Genomic DNA, 17,566 nt, shown 5'->3' with positions numbered 1-17,566 from the left:
CAAATACTTTTTAAAATACTTTCTAAACCAAGGAAAAAAGGAATTGTTCAAATTTAAGAAGAAAAAACTTAAGTTTGGGTTTTTTCTTATCCTGCTCGAAACCATGCTGATCAAGGGAAAGAAGTTAGATACTAAGCAAATTTGGAGCCAAAGGATTCAAACTGACTGCCAACTAGACAATGTCACTGACAGATATAAGGGAAAGAAAAAGAGAAAATAAAGTAGCTCCTTCAAGTTTTTTATAAACCTATGGATTAAAAGGAGAACAAAAATTAGAGTTTTATTTGAAACCTAAAGCAGTAACACTTTACTATGTGACATTTTCATTAATTATCCTAAAACTTCATGTTTTCTATATCGAATTAGGTGCCCTAATTCGTACTGCCACCAAAAACATCCAAATTCAAATGATGCAAAGTTGGAGTTGTCAGCCTATTCAAATGTAGGTCTACAGTGACAAGCTGAGTACATTTCCTAAGAAGAAAAATTTTAAACCACAAATACAAGGTATTTAAATATTATCTTCATGGAAGTATTTTAAAAATACCACCACAATAGATTCAAATGTCATATCTGACCTGCTAAATGTCCAAAGGAAAAAAAAAAAGGATAAAAAAAATCAATCAAACAGTAAATATGAAGAATAAAGAAATAAAAACTGTTTAGCTGGATAAAGTGGTCAGAATTTTTAAGAAGCCATATGTGAACACTCATGAAAGGACTGAGGCAATAAAGCATCATACCCCTAAAAAGTGATCCTAAACTAGGGGATGATAGCCTAGAGAGACACTTTAAAGCTCATGTATTAAATGCAAACTACTGGGACTTTGTAGGTGGCGCAGTGGTAAAGAATCCACCTGTCAATGCAGGGGACACGGGTTCGAGCCCTGCTCTGGGAAGATTCCACATGCCACGGAGCAAATAAGCCCACGCGCCACAACTATTGAGCCTGTGCTCTAGAGCCCGTGAGCCACAACTACGGAGCCCATGTGCCACAACTATGGAAGCCCATGCGCCTAGGGCCCGTGCTCCACAACAAGAGAAGCCACTACAATGAGGAGCCTGCGCACCACAATGAAGAGTAGCCCCTGCTCTCAGCAACTAGAGAAAGCCCATGTGCAGCAACAAAGACCCAACACAGCCAATAAATAAATTAATAAATTTATAAAAATAAATGCAAACTACTGGAGGGGGAGCGAGGGATAAATTAGGAGTTTGGGATAATATAGATAAACAAGGACCTACTGTATAGCTATAGCACAGGGCACTATACTGTATTCAAAATCTCATATTTGGGGGGGGGGCGGAGGGCGAAGGGGAAGCTGGGATGAAGTGAGAGAGTAGCATAGACTTATATATACTACCAACTGTAAAACAGATGGCCAGTGGGAAGTTGCTGTATAACAAAGGGAGATCAACTCGATGATGGGTGATGCCTTATGGGGCCGGGACGGGGGGGGGGGGGGGGGGAGTCCCCAGAGGGAGGGAATATGGGGATATGTGTGTAAATACAGCTGACTGACTTTGGTGTACCTCAAAAACTGGTACAAGAGTATAAAGCAATTATATTCCAATAAAGAACTTAAAAAAAATCTTATAGTAACCTATAATGGAAAAGAATCTGTAAAGAATGGATATACGTATAACTGAATCACTGTGCTGTACACCTGAAACTAACACAACATTGTAAATCAATTATACTTCAATTAAAAGGAAAAAAAGGCCAGCTACTGAGTCTTATATATTTTAATGCAAACAGACTTTCCAGAGCCAGTGGGTGATAAGTCTCCATACTGATAAACAATATTAATCCCAAAGGAACAAAACAGTAAAAGACTTAGGACAATATAACTTATCAACAAATGTGCACTGAGTTGAATTTAAAGTTCCATTCTTTCAATGCAGTAAAACGAAGACACAAAGCCACAAAAAAATACAGGTAATAAAGGGCTAAATAAAATTAAATTAAAAAAAACAAGGTCAGAGCTAGGTGGGGCCCTAGAATAACATATGAAGGTGACTGCTAGGAAGTAGTTTAAACTAGAAGGGTTTCCCTCCAGTGGGAAGTACCTTTGCTCTACCAGAGACCAAATTGGGGCTAAAGTAAAGAGTGGAAATTCAGACTAGAAACGTATGTTAGAAAAAATAAAGACAAGCTATAACACAAAAGCGAGACCTAGCAGAAGGGCTTGCAAACAAGGGAAGCACCTCTGTTACCACCACTGATCTGTGAGTCTCTATCTGAAATTAATCTCAACTATACATAGGTTTACGTTATATCCTGAACAGCTAACACTGTAAAAGACAGCTTACATATTATGCAGTAAGGTAGAGTTTGAACTGATTGTGTAAGGAAGTCCAGTGGGCAGGATAGAAATGCTGCTGCCAAAAGTCAACCAACTAGGGGAAATGCTATAACCCAAAACACACTGCGATTCTGTTAAGGATGATGCAAAACTCAACAGGGGGAGTGTTAGGCCTATCACTCTGTTTCCCCCTGAGTGGGAAGACACATTCTATCAGAGATGAAAGATTTATTTCAATAGAAGACAATAAGACAAAAGTAATGTGTTTAAAGAAAGTAGCCTTACACTTAAAATTAGATATTAGTAAGCATTTACCGACTAGAAAAACAGTTAAGAAAGGGAGGCAACTCTCTAAAAACTTTTAAAAATAGGCTAAAAAAGTATACAGTTTAAGAAGTTATAAAGATAAATTTGAGATTCAAAATTCAATTCTAAGGATTTGGGGATTGATGACACAATCCCCAAAATTTAAGAAGTGATATACATGAAGAATCTTTTTTTTCTTTTTGCTACACACCTTTACGCTTTTCTCTAAATCACTGGTTCTCAATGGGGGAGACTCTGTCTCCCATGGAGACATTTTTGGTTGTCACAACTGCAGGGATACTAATGGCATTTACTGGGTGGAGGCCACAGATGCTGCCAACCATCCTACAATGCACAAGGCAGACCCCCACAGCAAACAATACATCGAGCCCAAAATGTCGACAGTGCCAAGGTTGAGAAATGCTGCTCTAAATGTCCCCCCAACAGAAACAAGAAAACTGAGTTCATCACTACAACATAAAGCCAGGTCTAATAAGGAAAACTGTAACTTAATATCACTATCGTTGGTGGCTAATCTACCTGTAACATGCACTGAGACACCACACCCTCTGGAATCTCAGGGAAACGTTGTCGGAGGTCATGGAGAACCTGCATATCAAGCTGTGGACTGCTTTGCGCCATGTCTGAACAAATGGTGATCAAGCTTCTCTTATGAAATGGATGCTAACCGGCCTTCCAATAGTAATGATCTTCCAATACTGCAGTCATTTTCTATTAAAAGAAATTAAAGTATGGTTAAATTCAATTACATATTTCACTTTATTCAAATAAAAACCATCAACACATTACAATGGAGAGATCTAAAATAAGTACACCAAATTCTAAGGTTGGAAAATTGACAAATTCTACTTAGCTAAAGATTTTTCTGATGTAATATATAGCTAATCATTGGTTTAAAAACAACAACAAAAAAATTCCCAAATCTTCAGTTCCATTTTAATGCTTAAAAAATGAAAAATGCAGCAGCTGGATTAAAAAATACAGAGTATTATTATTTGGCAACTTTATTTTTCTAAGTCTTGAGAAATCCTACTTATGTATAATCATTTCTATTTTCCTAAGGGCTATCATATCACTGCTCTAAAGCAGGATAATCATTTTGATGTCTGAAGTAATAAAATAAGCCAACAGGAATTGATAATAACACCACAAATCATACATGTTCTTTTTGTCATATATTCTCCCTGTACTTTGAAGTCAAAAGCTTTGAATTTGAAGTCTGAGTAAAGGAAACCCAACGTCTAAACGAAACTAGTGGGCAAACAAAAGTGGAAATGTAGAATCCTTTGTTTTCAAAGATGATGCTGGTGGCCCGTCAGCAGTCAGACCTGTCTAGCTAGGCTTTCACCTAGTTCTGGTGCAGCTGGCACAGGTGCTAAAATGCCAGGATTTGGGGGCACAGTTTGAGTAGAGGCAAATGACCCCCAATCTCACTGGTACTAGTCAGGTTAAACACCCACGTAAATAAAGGCAACTAGTGAAGTAATAATGAAATCATAAATCAAGTGGCACCATCAAGGATCAATTAACCTACCCATTTTTTAATCTATATTCCCCATTCTTATAAGCAGAAAAATGTACAGTGTATACCATACAATCTCATAATATTTCTGCTGTGATCACTCAGGAGATGGTCAAATATTTTTAAGACTGGGAAGTAAACACCTGCATCTTCATAAGATGTATGGAAATCATGACTATAAGATACAAATCTAAACCACACATATAAGGGAGGGTCATCCCACACCAAATCTGTTTCTTGCAAACAGGCCCTGAAACTTTAGATAATACCATTACCTGGGGCAATGTACAGAACTAGAGAGAATATTTTAAAACTTTAAAATGCTGAAGGAAAATACTGAATTACTTCTGCTTGTTTATAATTAAATATATAACTGAAAAATAAATACCATGTAATCTCAAATTTGACTTTCATTATAAACAAGGAATTTCATTTTGCATGCAATCTGTTTACTTTTACTGGGCATCGAGCTCTCTTTTCTTCCTTCTAAGCCAAGACTGTCAACAGTAATATACACTCTTTGTGTCCATGAGGTGGCAACAAAGCCCCTATGGATAAGACTCTGACTAACCACAGGTAAAAGTAGCTATTAGGGACTGCTTTAATGACTTCCAACATCAACATGGAGGCTATCTAGTGAACCTAAAGAAAAATCAAAATATGGGAAAAGAATACAGATAACTTCCAATATGCACACGTATGTAGGCTTTCTGGCCTCCCTATACAGTTCTGTTCCCTGCAATGCATTCCTTAGTCTGCTCTAATCTGGCTCAAATCACTGTTCCACTGAAATACTCTCTTCATCATCTCTCTGCTGCTAAATCCAGACAACTTATCTTCTGGTCCCTATGCCCCTTGACCTTTGCAGCATCTGACACTACTGATCATTCATTCCTTTTTTCAGCCTCTATGACATCACACTAGCCTGGCTTCTTCCCACCTCTCTTTGTCACATTAATGCTTGCCTGGTTTTTGCCCTAAGCCGCCTTCTCTTCTCAGTCTCTATCCCTGTGCCCAATGATGACGTCGACTACTATGGTTTCAAAAGCATTTAAAGGCTGATTGATGATTCCCAAACTGCTATCTTAAGCACCATGCATGCTCTAAGACACCAGACACATAGAGTCTACTGCCTATACACAGCACCATCTGTATATACCCAAAGATATTAGTCACTATGTACAAAAAGGAACTCCTCACCACAATCCTTCCCCAAATACTGGGTTCTCTCTAAGAACGTTACTACTAGGAGGGAAGAATATACAATGGAAAAAAAGACAGCCTCTTCAATAAGTGGTGCTGCGAAAATTGGACAGCAACATGTCAAAGAATGAAATTAGAACACTTCCTAACACCATACACAAAAAGAAACTCAAAATGGATTAAAGACCTAAACGTAAGGCCAGACACTATAAAACTCCTAAAGGAAAACATAGGCAGAACACTCTATGACATACATCAAAGCAAGATCCTTTTTGACCCACCTCCTAAAATAATAGAAATAAAATCAAGAATAAACAAATGGGACCTCATGAAACTTAAAAGCTTTTGCACAGAGAAAGAAACCATAAACAAGACAAGAAGACAACCCTCAGAATGGGAGGAAATACTTGCCAACGAAGCAACAGACAAAGGATTAATCTTCAAAATATACAAGCAGCTCATGCAGCTTAATACCAAAAAAGCAAATAACCCAATCCACACATGGATGGAAGACCTAAATAGACATTTCTCCAAAGAAGACATCCAGATGGCCAACAAACACATGAAAAGATGCTCAGCATCACTAGTCATTAGAGAAATGCAAGTCAAAGCCACAAGGAGGGATCACCTCACACTGGTCAGAATGGCCATCATCAAAAACTCTAGAAACAATAAATGCTGGAGAGGGTGTGGAAAAAAGGGAACTCTCCTACACTGTTGGTGGGAATGTAAGTTGGTACAGCCATTATGGAAAACAGTTTGGAGGTTCCTTAAAAAACTACAAACAGAACTACCATATGATCCAGTAATCCCACTCCTGGCCATATACCCAGAGAAAACCTTAATCCAAAAAGAAACATGTACCATGATGTTCATTGCAGCACTATTTACAATAGCCAGGACATGGAAGCAACCTAAATGTCCATCAACAGATGAATGGATAAAGAAGATGTGGCACGTATATACAATGAAATATTACTCAGCCATAAAAAGGGATGAGATGGAGCTATATGTAATGAGGTGGATAGACCTAGAGTCTGTCATACAGAGTGAAGTAAGCCAGAAAGAGAAAAACAAATACTGTATGCTAACTCATATATATGGAATCTAAAAAAAACAAAAAACAAAAAATGGTACTGATGAACCCAGTGACAGGGCAAGAATAAGGATGCAGATGCAGAGAATGGACTGGAGGACACGGAGTTGGGGGGGCGGGGGGCAAAGCGGGAGCTGGGACGAAGTGAGAGAGAAGCACAGACATATATACACTACGAACTGTAAAGTAGATAGCTAGTGGGATGTTGCTGTATAATAAAGGGAGATCAACTCGATGACGGGTGATGCCTTGGAGGGCCAGGACAGGGAGGGCGGGAGGGAGTCGCGGGAGGGAGGGGATATGGGGATATATGTATAAATAAGGCTGTTTCACTTTGCTGTACCTCAAAAGCTGGTTAAAAAGTGTAAAGCAATTATATTGCAATACAGAGCTTAAAAAAAAAAAAAGAACGTTTCTACTATTCACTCAGTTAACAAAACTAGAAACCAGAGTGTGCTCCTTTGACTTCCCATTTTTGCACGACGAACTAAACAAGAATGTTAAATCAAATGGGTGATGGTGTGCACCCTGGTTCAGCCATTTAGTAGTATCTAGAAAAGATACTCAACTTTTACGCCTCTGAAGCTTCATATTTAAAATAGAAATAATTGTAGGGTTGTAGTAAAATTTAAAAGGCAAACAGTAATAAGTCAGGAAGCATTCAGGACATGTCTGAATATTGTTCTCATCAGCATTATACCAGCAACCTCCTTGCTGCTCTTCCCGCCTCGGGTCTTGCCTTCCCCTACATCACAGCCAGAGCATGTTTTCTAATCTCAACCAAACAGAGCTATGTGTGATCCTGTGCATGGATGTCCCACGCCACCTCCTCTCAGGGCATTAGCCCATGATCATCCATATGCCTGAAATACTTTTCTATCTATCTCCCTTCCCACTGCTTCTCCAAGCCATACTGATGGCATGCATGTCAGTATTGGTGGCATCTCCTCCTCCAAGAAGGCTTCCATTGACAGCCATCCCCTCCCCACCCCACCCCCCACCCCCACTCCTTGGTCCTGCTGCCATAACTCTCCTCCATCTACACTGGGCTAAAGGACCCTCCACTATGCTGCCACAGCAGGCTGTGCTTATCCTCACAAGAGCCGCACACACACTATACTGGAGCCACCAGCGTATCTGAAGGTCTCACATATGGAACTGAAGCTCCACCAAGAATGTGTTATGCCAGAGAGTGGGGAAGTACTCAAAGAATGATGGGAGCTTGTTACAAGGACCTGAGAGTCAGCTTGAAGACTCTCCCACTGGCCAAATCTGTGACAATTTGAGGACCAAAATAATTAAGGACAGTTATGAATCATAGGCATGTAGAAAAGAAGAATCCGAGTCCTTACATATAATAGTTAAATAGCCCAATAATAAATAAATACACAGATACACAAATAAAGGAGAAGGGAGGGCTTCTGCTTACAGTGGAATCCAACTGGTAAATGTTTGCGGGAGGTGCTGGAGCTGGAAAAATCATCATTTTGCAGCCATCACAGTACAGACTACTTCAATAAAGAATCATCAATGGATACTAAATCTACGGGAAAATTTGGATGAAGTTAGGCTATACTAAATGGTCTTGATGTGTCTCCCCAGAGAAATGCTTATTAGTTTCAAGGGGAAAATTTAACTATACAGTGGATATATCGAACAACATCTTGGGTAATCAAAATTAACATCACCAATGAGGGACAGGTGGATAGCGAATGCCTGCAGATGTGACACCCTGAGAAAAACATATCACTTTATAACATTCAACTTTAGGAATACATAATCTGAAACTATTCATGAAAAAATAGATAAACCCCAAATAAGAAATGTTCTATTAAAAATAAAAAGCAGGGAGTGGAAAGGTGTCATCTTAAAAAAAAAAAGTCAATGTCATAAAAGAAAGGCTAGAAAAATCAAAGATTAAAAGAGATATTAGAATCAGAACAACTAAATCTAATGTCTTGATCCCAGATTGGATACTACACTAAATGGAGAAAATGTTATAAAAGAAATGAATAGATCACTTGACAAAACAGAAATGTGGACAGTACATTAGGAAAAGTATTCTACCAATGTTTAAATGTACTGAAATTAATAAATTTACTGACTTGGTAATTGTGCTGCAGTTATCTATGAGAATACCCCTATTTTTAGGAATTAGGCAATGAAGCATTTAGGAGTAAAGGGCATCACATATGCACCTTACTTTCAAATGGTTCAGGAAAAAATGTATATATGTGCATATATACAAACATGCACGCACACATCTGTGCACAGAGATGGAGCAAGTTACAAAAGCACACAGGGAAAGGACTTACAACAAGATGGCAGAGTAGGAAGACCCTGAGCTCACCTCCTCTCACAGGCACACCAAAATTATAACTATTTACAGAGCAACTGTTGATAAGAAAGTCAGGAATCTACCAGAAAAGATCTTCTACAACTAAGGATATAAAGGAACCGCAATGAGATGAGTACAAGAGGTAAAGTCGTGGTATAGTCAAGACCCAAACCACTAGGTGGGCAACCCACTAACAGGAGGATAACTACAATTGCAGAGGTTCTCCCCAAGGAGCAAGGGGTCTGAGCTCCACACTGGGCTCCCCAGCCCTGGTGTCCTACACTTGGAAGATGAGTCCCCAGAACATTTGGCTTTGAAGGCCAGCAGGGCTTTCCTTCAGAACCAAGGGCAGTGGGAAATAGAGACTCCATTCTTAAGGGCACACACAAAATCTCACATGCTCCAGAAACCAGGGCAGAAACAGTAATTTGAAAGGAGCCTGGGTCAGACCCACCTACTGACCTTGGAGAGTCTCCCAAAGAGGCAGGAGGCAACTGGCACTCACCCTGGGGACACAGACACTGGCGGCAGTCATTTTGCAGAGCTTGTTCTATCATATAGACATTAGTGCTGCCATGTGCCATTTTGGAATCCTCCATCTAGCTTATGAGCCTCAGGATCCCACATCATCCCTGCCCACCAGCCTGTAGACACCAGTACTGGGATGCCTCAGGCCAAACAACTAGCCAGGCGGGGATGCAGCCTCCCCCACCAGGAGAGCAGCAACAGCCATAGGACCCACTAGGCCCCTTCCCCACCCACCAGCAAGATGACACCAGCTCTGAGACACCCTGAGCCCCTCAGCCAGCCACCCTGGGATCCAACCCCACTCACCAGTGGGCCAGCACCAGCTGTGGACACCACGGAACCCATAGCCAGTTAAGTCAAGAACCAGCCCTACTTACCAGCAGGCTGATACCAGAACTGGGAATCCCAGCCCCACAACTACCCAGCCCTGAACATGGGCCTGCCCACTACTACGCCAGCACTAGCCCTAGGACACCAGGGATTCCATAGCCAGTTGCCTCAGGAACTTGCCCACCCAACCAGCTGCTGGCAACCTCTGCACAACGCAGGGCCTGACACCTAACCAGACCAGGGACCAGCCACACTTAGCAAAATGACATAGCCTGCTACAACAGAAGGACCCACACAGACCGCACAGGGGGCACCCCTAGAGAATATAGCTCTGGTAACCACAGGAGAGTGCGCTGCTGGAACACTTAGAACGTCTCCTACAAAAGGCCACTTCTCCAAGGTTGGGAAACATAACCAATGTAACAGATACGTTGAAATAAAGTGGCAAATTAGGCAAAATGAATCAGCAGAGCAACATGTTCCAATCAAAGGAACAAGATAAAACCCCAGAAGGAGAACTAAATGAAGTGGGAATAAACCATCTACCTGATAAAAGAGTTCAAGCTAATGACCAAAAACCTGATTAAAGAATCTGGAGAAGAATGGATGAACACAATGAGAACTTTAACAAAGAGTTAGAACACATAAAGAAGAACCAAACAGAAATGAAGATTTCCTAGAAATATACAGCACACAAAACTGAATCAAGAATAGATAATTTGAACAGTCCTATCACTAGAAGTGAAACAGAATCTGTAATTAAAAAAAAACTCCCTACAAACAAAAGTCCAGGACCAGATGGCTTCACTGGGGAATTATACCAAACATACAAAGATGAACTTATATCAACCTTCTAAAACTCTTCCAAAAGACTAAAGAGGAGGGAACACTCTCAAAAACATTCTATGAAGCCACCATCATCCTGATACCAAAACCAGACAAAGATATCACCAAAAAAGAAAATTACAGGCCAGTAACTTTGATGAATATAGATGCAAAAATTCTCAACAAAATACTCGCAAACCGAATCCAACAACACATAAGAAAGATCATACACCACAACCAAGTGGGATTCATCCCAAGTTCACAAGATGGTTCAACACACACAAATCAATCAATGTGATACACCACATTAACAAAAGAAAAGCAAAAAAACACATGATCATCTCAATAGATGCAGAAAAAGCATTGTGACGAAATTCAACATCCATTCACGATAAAAACTCTTAACAAACTAGGTATAGAGGGAACATATCTCAATATAATAAAAACCATTTATGAAAAACCCACAGCCAATATAATACTCAACAGTGAAAAGTTGAAAGCCTTCCCACTAAAATCTGGAACAAGATAAGGATGCCCACTCTCACCACTTCTATTCAACACAGTATTGGAGGTCCTAAACACAACAATCAGACAAGAAAAAGAAATAAAAGGTATCCAAATTGGAAGGGAAGAGGTAAAACCGTCACTGTATGCAGATGACATGATACTATATATAGAAAACCCTAAGGATTCCACACAAAAACTACTAGATCTGATAAATGAATTCACCAAAGTAGCAGGATATGAGATTAACATTCAGAAATCAGTTGCATTTCTTTCCACTAAGAATGAAATATCAGAAAGGGAATGTAGAAAACAGTACCTTTTAGAATCATGCCAAAAAACAAAGAAAAAGCTAGGAATAAACCCAACCAAGGAGGTGAAAGACTTATACACGGAGAACTATAAAACATAAATAAAAGAAATTAAAGAGGATTCAAAGAAATGGAAAGCTATCCCATGCTCTGGGGCTGGAAGAATTAATACTGTTAAAATGGCAATACTACCCAAAACAATCTACAGATGTAACATGATCCCTATCGAATTATCCATGACATTTTTCACACAACTAGAACAAATAATCTAAAAATTCATATGGAAACATAAAAGACCCAGAAATCCTGAGGGGGGAAAAAAAAAAAAACAAAGCAGGAGGCATAACCTTCCCAGACTTCAGACAATACTACAAAGCTACAGGAATCAAAATAGTGTGGTATTGGCACAAACACAGACATACGGATCAATGGAACAAAATAGAGAGCCCATAAATAAAGCCACACACCTATGGTCAATTAACCTTTGACAAAGGAGGCAAGAATATACACTGGAGAAAAGACAGTCTCTTCAGCAAGTGGTGTTGGGAAAGCTGGAGAGCTGCATATAAATCAATGAAATCAGAACACACCCTCACACCATGGAAAAAAATAAACTCAAAATGGCTTAAAGACTTAAACATAAGACATGACACCATAAAACTCCCAGAAGAGAGCATAGCAAAACATTCTCTGACATAAATCATACCAATGTTTCCTTAGGTCAGTCTCCCAAGGCAATAAAAATACAAACAAAAATAAACGAATGAGACCAAATTAAATTTACAAGCTTTTGTACAGCAAAGGAAACCATAAGAAAATGAAAAGACAACCTAAGGAATAGGAGAAAATATTTGCAAATAATGCGACTGACAAGGGCTTAATCTCCAAAATATACAAACAGCTCATGCAACTCAACAACAACAAAAAAGAAACAACCCAAGAGAAAAATAAGCAGAAGACCTTAATAGACATTTCTCCAAAGAAGACATACAGGGACTTCCCTGGTGGTCCAATGGCTAAGACTCCACGCTCCCAATGCAGGGGACCCAGGTTCAATCCCTGGTCAGGGAACTAGATCCCACATGCCGCAGCTAAGAGTTCACATCCTGTAACTAAAGATCCCACATGCCTCAACTAATACCTGATGCAGCCAAATAAATAAGTTAATTTAATTAAATATGTAAAAAAAAAAAGACATACAGATGGCCAGTAGGTACATGAAAAGATGCTCAACATCACTAATTATTAGTGAAATGCAAATCAAAACTACAATGAGAAACCACCTCACACCAGTCAGAATGGCCATAATTAAAAATGATAGAAATAACCAATGCTGGAAAGGATATGGAGAAAAGGGAACCCTCCTACACTGTTGGCAGGAACCTAAGTTGGTGTAGCCACTATGGAAAACAGTATGGAGGTTCCTCAGAAACCTAAAAATAGAATTACCATATGATCCAGCAATTCCACTCCTGGGCATATACCCGGACAAAACTATAATTCCAAAAGATATATTCATAGCAGCGCTATTCACAATAGCTGAGACATGGAAACAACCTAAATGTCCACTGACAGATGAACGGATAAAGAAGATGCAGTACATATATACAATGGAATACTACTCAGCCATAAAAAAGAATGAAACAATGCCATTTGCAGTGACATGGATGCAATGAGAGATTATCATATGAAGTGAAATAACTCAGAAAGAGAAAGACAAATACCATATGATATCACTTATATGAGGAATCTAAAATATGGCACAAATGAACCTATACACAAAACAGAAACAGACTCAGACAAAGAGAACAGACTAGTGGTTGTCAAGGGGGGGTGGGGGGATGGACAGATTGGAAGTTTGGGGTTAATGGATACAAACTATTACATTTAGAATGGATAAACAACAAGGTCCTATTGTATAGCACAGGGAACTATATCCAATCTCCAGGGATAAACCATAATGGAAAAGAATATAAAAAAGAATGTATATATGTTTATAACTGAGTAACTTCGCTGTATAGCAGATATTAGCACAACACTGTAAATCAACTATACTTCGATTAAATAAAGAAAATTATGAAAATAAAAAGCTCATTGGTAAAGGCAAATACACAGTAAAGGTAGTAAATTAACCAAGTACAAAGCTAGTAGGAAGTTCAAAAGACAAAAGTAGTAAAATCATCTATATCCTCAATAAGGGACACAAAAACAAAAAGATGTAAAATAATATGTTGAAAACAGTAATCGTGGGGGAGCAGAGTAAAAATAAGGGTTGTTAAAATGCATCTGAGGACTTCCTAGGTGGCGCAGTGGTAAAGAATCCACCTGCCAATGCAGGGGACATGGGTTCAAGCCCTGCTCTGGGAAGATTCCACATGCCACGGAGCAACTAAGCCCGTGTGCCACAACTATTGAGCCTGTGCTCTAGAGCCCATGAGCCACAACTATGGAGCCCATGTGCTGCAACTATTGAAGTCCACACACCTAGGGCCCGTGCTCCACAAGAGAAGCCACTACAATGAGGAGCCTGCACACCACAATGAAGAGTAGCCCCCGCTCGCAGCAACTAGAGAAAGCCTGTGTGCAGCAACAAAGACCCAACACAGCCAATAAATAAATAAATAAATAAATACATTTTTTTAAAAAAGCATTTGAAATTAAGAGATCAGCAACTTGAAACAATCATGTATACATACAGATGGCTATTTATAAACCTCATGGTAACCACAAACCAAAAAATCTATAACAGAACACAAAAAAGAGAAAGGAATCCAAACATAACACTAAAGACAGTCATCAAATCAAAGGCGAAGAAAAAAAAGGAACAAAAAATAACCAGAAAAATAACTCCCAAACAACTTACAAGATGGCAATAAATATATATCTACCAATAATTAGTTTAAATGGACTAAATGCTCCAATCAAAAGACAGAGAATGGCTGAACAGACACAAAAACAAGAACCATATAATATGCTGCCTATAAGAGACTCACTTCAGATTTAAAGACACACAGAGTAAAAGAGAATGGAAGGAGTATTCCATTGGAAATGGAATCAAAAGAAAGCCAGGGTAGCAACAGACACACAGGTCAAAGAACAGAACAGAGAGCCCAGAAATGAACCCATGCACATAAGGTCAATTAATCTACGACAAAGGAGAAAATACACTTTCTTCAATAAGTTGTACTGGGAAAACTGGACAGCTACATATAAAGGAATGAAATTAGAACATTTTCTCACACCATATATAAAAACAAACTCAAAATGGATTATAGACCTAAATATAAGACTGGAAACCACAAAACTCCTAGAGGAAAACATAAGTGGAACACTCCTGGACATAAATCGTAGCAACATTTTTCTAGATCTGCCTCCTACAGCAAAAGAAACAAAAACAAAAATAAATAAATGGGGCATAATTAAACTTAAAAGCCTTTACACAGCAAAGAAAACCACAGACAAAAGAAAAAGACAACCTACCGAATGGGAGAAAATATTTGCAAATGATATGACCAATAAGGAGTTAACATCTAACATATACAAACAGCTCATACAATTCAATTTCAAAAGGCCCCGAAATAACCCAATTAAAAAATGGGCAGAAGACCTGAATAGACAGTTTTTCAAAGAAGACACGCAGATGGTCAACAGGCACATGAAAAGATGCTCAACACTGCTAATTATCAAAGAAATGCAAATCAAAACCACAATGAGGTATCACCTCACAACTGTCAAGAATGTCTATCATCAAAAAGACCACAAATAGCCAGTGTTGGCGAGAATGTAGAGAAAAGGGAATCCCTGTACACTGTTGGTGGGAATGTATATTGGCACAGCCACTGAGGAAAAGAGTATGGAGGTTCCTCAGAAAGCTGAAAATAGAGTTCCCACGCGATCCAGCAATTGCACTCCTGGATATATATCCAAAGGACACAAAAACACTACTTGAAAAGATATGTGCCACCCCAGTGTTCACAGCAGCATTACTTACAATAGTCAAGATATGGAAGCAACCTAAGTGTCCGTCAACAGATGAATGGATAAAAATGATGTGAGATATATATATATATATATGACAGAATACTACTCAACCATAAAAAAAGAAAGAAAATTTGCCATTTGCAATAACACAGATGGACCTAGAGGGTATTATGCTTAGTGAAAAAAGTCAGACAGAGAAATATGTATGTTATCACTTCGTATGCGGAATCTAAAAAATAAAACTAGTGAAGATAACAAAACAGAAACAGATTCACAGATATAGAGAAAAAGCAGTGGTTACCAATGGGGAGAGGAAAGGGGAGACAGGCAAAATAGGGGTAGGGGATAAGAAGTTCAACAAACTACCACGTATAAAATAAATAAGTTGGGACTTCCCTAGTGGTGCAGTGGTTAAGAATCCGCCTGCCAATGCAGGGGACATGGGTTCGATCCCTGTTCCAGGAAGATCCCACATGCCATGCAGCAACTAAGCCCGTGTGCCACAACTATTGAGCCTGTGTGCCACAACTACTGAGCCTGTGTGCCACAACTACTGAAGCCCACACGCCTAGAGCCCGTGCTCCGCAACAAGAGAAGCCACGGCAATGAGGAGCCCATGCACCACAACAAAGAGTAAAGTCCCGGCTCACCACAACTAGAGAAGGCCTGTGTGCAGCAACGAAGACCCAATACAGCCAATAAATAAATTAATTAATTTAAAAAAATACATGAATCTGGGTAAAGGATATATAGTGTTCTCTGTATTATATTTATTCTTGCAACTTCTATAAGTTTAGAATTATTTTCCAAATACAAAGCCAAAATAAGACAAAAACCAAACAGAAAGGCTGTAGTTCTATTCAGAGATTATCCCTTGTTCACCACTGCATTTCCAGAATCTAACCTAGTACCTGCTCAAATGTTTGTTAAATACCGAAGAATGAACTTCACTATATTAAACCAATATAGCTAGTAAGATAGAAAAATATATAGATGAACATTGCGCCCTACCTTCTGCACACCCCACCCCGCAATAAAATATTGGGGGATCAGAGATCACCTATGTAATGACCTGTGAATGCTTAAGAAAAATGAAAAATAGGTTTAGACAACTGAATCAGTGGGTATATTTTTCTAGTTTGCGCCTTTTAAAGCTTCCTAAATCTGAAATGCTAAGAGATTCTACCACTTTAACAATCTAGGCTTTAATTTAAAATGTAAACTATTTAAAGTCCTTAGGGTTTATTTAACTTTTTTTCTGAAGCATGGTTTGAATTTTCCACCTTTTGGTGGGGGGGGGTTAAATTTATTTATTTGTTTATTTTATTGGCCGTGTTGGGTCTTTTTTTTGCTGTGCGCGGGCTTTCTTTTTAGTTGCGGTGAGTGGGGGCTACTCTTCATTGTGGTGTGCGGGCTCCTCATTTCCATGGCTTCTCTTGTTGTGGAGCATGGGCTCTAGGCGCATGGGCTTCAGTAGTTGCAGCACATGGGCTCAATAGTTGTGGCTCATGGGCTCTAAAGCGCAGGCTTAATAGTTGTGGCACACGGGCTTAGTTGCCCCGAGGCATGTGGGATCTTCCCGGAGCAGGGATTGAACCTGTGTCCCCTGCATTGGCAGGCAGATTCTCAACCACTGCGCCACCTAGGAAGCCATTCCACCTTTTTGATCAAAACAAACACTACTTGCCATTTTCACAGTAAGGCAATCTATAGTTTGCACTAGCCACAGGAGTCCTAACGGGATGAGTTACCTTGCCAAGTCACTGAAGCACGAAGGCAGTGCAGTCCAACAAAAACACATGATTCAGGACTTCCCTGGTGGCACAGTGGTTAAGAATCCACCTGCCAATGCAAGGGACATGGTTTGAGCCCTGGTCCGGGAAGATCCCACATGCTGAGGAGCACCTAAGCCCGTGTGCCACAACCAATGAACCTACGCTCTAGAGCCCGAGACACAACTACTGAGTCCACGTGCCACAACTACTGAAGCCCACGCGCCTAGAGCCTGTGTTCTGCAACAAGAGAAGCCACTGCAGTAAGAAGCCTGCACACTGCAATGAAGAGTAGCCCCTGCTTGCCACAACTAGAGAAAGCCCACACAGCAATGAAGACCCAACGCAGCCAATAATAAACAAATTTATAAAAAATTAAAAAAAAAAACCCAAAAAACAAAAAAACACATGATTCATTTTAAATGTTCCAGTAGCTACAGTAAGTAAAAAGAAACAGGTGAAATTAATTCTAATACATTTTATTTAATCCAAGATAGCAAAAATACTATTGTTTCTATCGAAT

General features: G+C 39.5%; 1 protein-coding gene across 6 annotated transcripts in view; it reads right to left on the bottom strand.

The window, feature by feature from the left end:
• The window catches only part of TAB3 (TGF-beta activated kinase 1 (MAP3K7) binding protein 3), an 88,368-nt gene that overhangs the window by 32,055 nt on the left and 38,747 nt on the right, over positions 1-17,566 (bottom strand). For 4 of the 6 annotated variants that reach the window (XM_057718193.1, XM_057718191.1, XM_057718194.1 and 1 more), the window contains one exon: positions 3,153-3,344. In XM_057718193.1, coding sequence (XP_057574176.1) covers positions 3,153-3,254 — 102 coding nt within the window. In that variant the 5' untranslated portion in view covers positions 3,255-3,344. Of the gene's footprint in view, positions 1-3,152; positions 3,345-7,883; positions 7,998-17,022; positions 17,104-17,566 lie in introns of those variants that run through there. The other 2 variants (XM_057718192.1, XM_057718196.1) reach the window with 2 other exon arrangements.

The sequence above is a fragment of the Hippopotamus amphibius genome, chromosome X (assembly GCF_030028045.1).
Source record: "Hippopotamus amphibius kiboko isolate mHipAmp2 chromosome X, mHipAmp2.hap2, whole genome shotgun sequence".
NCBI classification, from domain to species: Eukaryota; Metazoa; Chordata; class Mammalia; order Artiodactyla; family Hippopotamidae; genus Hippopotamus; species Hippopotamus amphibius.
The sequence above is the reverse complement of the archived record's forward strand: the minus strand, read 5'-3'. Positions and strand labels throughout refer to the sequence as shown.